This window comes from Triticum aestivum, chromosome 7B (genome assembly GCF_018294505.1).
Source record: "Triticum aestivum cultivar Chinese Spring chromosome 7B, IWGSC CS RefSeq v2.1, whole genome shotgun sequence".
NCBI lineage: Eukaryota > Viridiplantae > Streptophyta > Magnoliopsida > Poales > Poaceae > Triticum > Triticum aestivum.
The window spans coordinates 13015084-13017409 of NC_057813.1; the positions used below are offsets into that span (position 1 = coordinate 13015084).

General features: G+C 56.0%; 1 protein-coding gene across 1 annotated transcript; it reads left to right on the top strand.

The window, feature by feature from the left end:
• Positions 1-342: 342 nt before the first annotated feature.
• On the top strand, positions 343-1311 carry LOC123155570 (non-specific lipid transfer protein GPI-anchored 15-like). The gene is made up of 2 exons (XM_044573716.1): positions 343-819; positions 920-1311. Exons 1-2 carry the CDS (start codon positions 378-380, stop codon positions 1087-1089), a joined length of 612 nt encoding a protein of 203 aa, XP_044429651.1. The 5' UTR covers positions 343-377; the 3' UTR covers positions 1090-1311.
• The last annotated feature ends 1015 nt before the right edge of the window (positions 1312-2326 follow it).

A 2326-nucleotide genomic window follows, 5' to 3' on the forward strand; every position in this document is an offset into this window, starting at 1 on the left:
CGCCCGGCGAGTCGCGCGTGCTGTATTTTTGCGCGCTGCTGGAGCGACGCGCGCGCGCTGCATTATAGCGTGGCTGCTGGAGCCAGCGCTCGCGGCCGCGCTAAACCAGCCGAAGCGCGTGCGGCAAACAGATTTTTTGCGCGCGGCGCTTAGCGCGGCTGTTGGAGATGCTCTCACGAATATAGCATCACCTCACACTTCCATCCCGTTTCTCGAAAGAAAAAAGAACGAGTGTGTCGCCCGACTTAACCCAAACCGTGAGTTTGTAACGGCCTGCACATGCACATCTGGTCTTGGATGTGATCCTGCATGCACTCTGCGAGTCACCACCAGAAGATCATATCGCCCGTGATGGCCTCTCTGCACGGAGGGCGCGCATGCGCGGCCTTAACGAATCAAAACAAACCTCCGATCGATCATCACGGCGCCGATCTGCCATTCTGGAGACCGCGATGCATTGCTCCGCCGTGCTCTTCTTCCTCCTCGTCCTCCCCCGACCCCGTCCAGCCGCGGCCGTCGGCGCCCCCGCCCCCGCCCCCGGCAGGAGCATGAGCATCACGCCGCCCCCCCTCCTGCCGTGCCTGGAGGAGGTGCTGCCGTGCACGGCGTACCTCAAGTCGGCGGGGCGCCCCGCGCCGACGTGCTGCACCGCCCTGGGCCGCGCCGCGGCCACCGAGATGTCGTGCATCTGCCAGCTGCTCGCCGACCCGGGGATGCTCGCCGACTTCAACGTCAGCAGAGAGCAGGCGCTGGCGCTGCCCACGCGCTGCCGCCTTCCCGTCGGCTGCCGTGACAGCTCCGTCGGCATGCCCGACCCAGGTTAGTTCCCGCCGACGACGCATGTACATGATGAAATGCATCGTGTATAGTAATTTGCATGGCATCTGACTCGGCAGGAGTTGCTCTTGTGTGCATGCAGTTGTGCAGGCGCCGCCGCCGCCGCCGCCCGCCATTCGGACGGCGCCGCGCAATACTCACGCCGGCGATCCGTCACCGTTGGGCGGCGACCGGTGCAGGACAGGAAGCGCCTGGCGCGCTGTCTGGACGATGCTGTTTGGCGAGTTGTTCTCGATCGCTGTGTTGCTTTAGGCTTCTTGGACGACCACGCGAAGCCGTGGGGACTGAGGAGTGTTCTGCTCGCCGCATTCGGCTCATGATCGTGTACACTTGCAGATAGTTTGTTTGGTCTTCACATTTTCAGGGTAGAGCCTCTAGGTTTCCGTGCCAGGTAAATTCACTGATTGTTGCTTATTAGCTGATGTAAATGAGCAGTGCTACCAATAGCATTTTCTTCGCCAGAGTTTGCTATGATACTAGTGGTTGGGGTGCGCCATTTACGCGCCGCCTGAGATGAAGCTATGTGCTCATTTCGCTGGGCATGTGGGTCGTCAGTTGTATCTCGAAAAAGCAAGGATACAAAAAACCTCGCGTCCGTCTAAAGAAAACCCTTCCTCACCTTCGTCTAGAAAATAAAGAAAACTTAGAAAAATAATCCAACCAGCGAGAGTCTGTGGCATAGACAGCCGGTCACCTCCATTTCAGTAAAAAAATAAACAAAACTTTTTATATAAAATGCATCATCTTAAAAAAAATCGTGGCAGACATGCATGATTTGTGCACATGTATGTTTTTGTTGATGATGTAGACATTTTGTCCTTTTTCTTTCCTAACCCTAGTTGGTTAGGGCAAACCCTTCCCTCCAGACTTTACTAACGAGCCCATGAATTCGCCTCTCCTCTGCCTGTCGTACCGGTGGCCGGTGGCAGAGAGGGGAATCCCGGTGCCTTCTCAAGTTAATAGTTTAGGTTAATGTTTTCTAGTCTTCGCAGTTGGCGCTCAGGCAGATGGCGACGCTTCTTCTTTGAATTTGCCTTCCGAGTTCCGATCCTCTTTGAGTTTATCCGTCCGTACGTAGTCGATAGAGCTCCGGCGTAGATTCATGCCGTCTCCTTCGGGTTTTAAGGATATGGTTTCTCGTCATGTGGTGAGATTTGGTGTCAGATGCTTCAGATCTATGAAGGGTTCAACGGCAACGACTGCAACTCCAGGGTGCTACTCCCTCCGTTCCAAAATAGATGACTTCACTAGTAGAAAAAGCCCCATTCTCCCCGGTTCGTGAGGGCCATATGTCCCGGTTGCCGAACCGGGACTAAAGGGTCGATAGTAAAGCCCTATACCTTTAGTCCAGGTTCGCCCAAGAACCGGGACAGATGGGGCTCCACGTGGCCGTTGCCGCTTGCCCAGGCAGGAGGACCTTTTGTCCCAGTTGGTGCCACCAACCGGGACGAAAAGGCTTCCACGCATCAGTAGTTCAGGGCTGGGGTTT

Coding starts and splice junctions, on each gene's coding strand:
- LOC123155570 (XM_044573716.1), top strand. CDS start 378: ATGCGCGGCCTTAACGAATCAAAACAAACCTCCGATCGATCATCACGG. Junction 820..919: donor CGTCGGCATGCCCGACCCAG/GTTAGTTCCCGC, acceptor GTGTGCATGCAG/TTGTGCAGGCGCCGCCGCCG.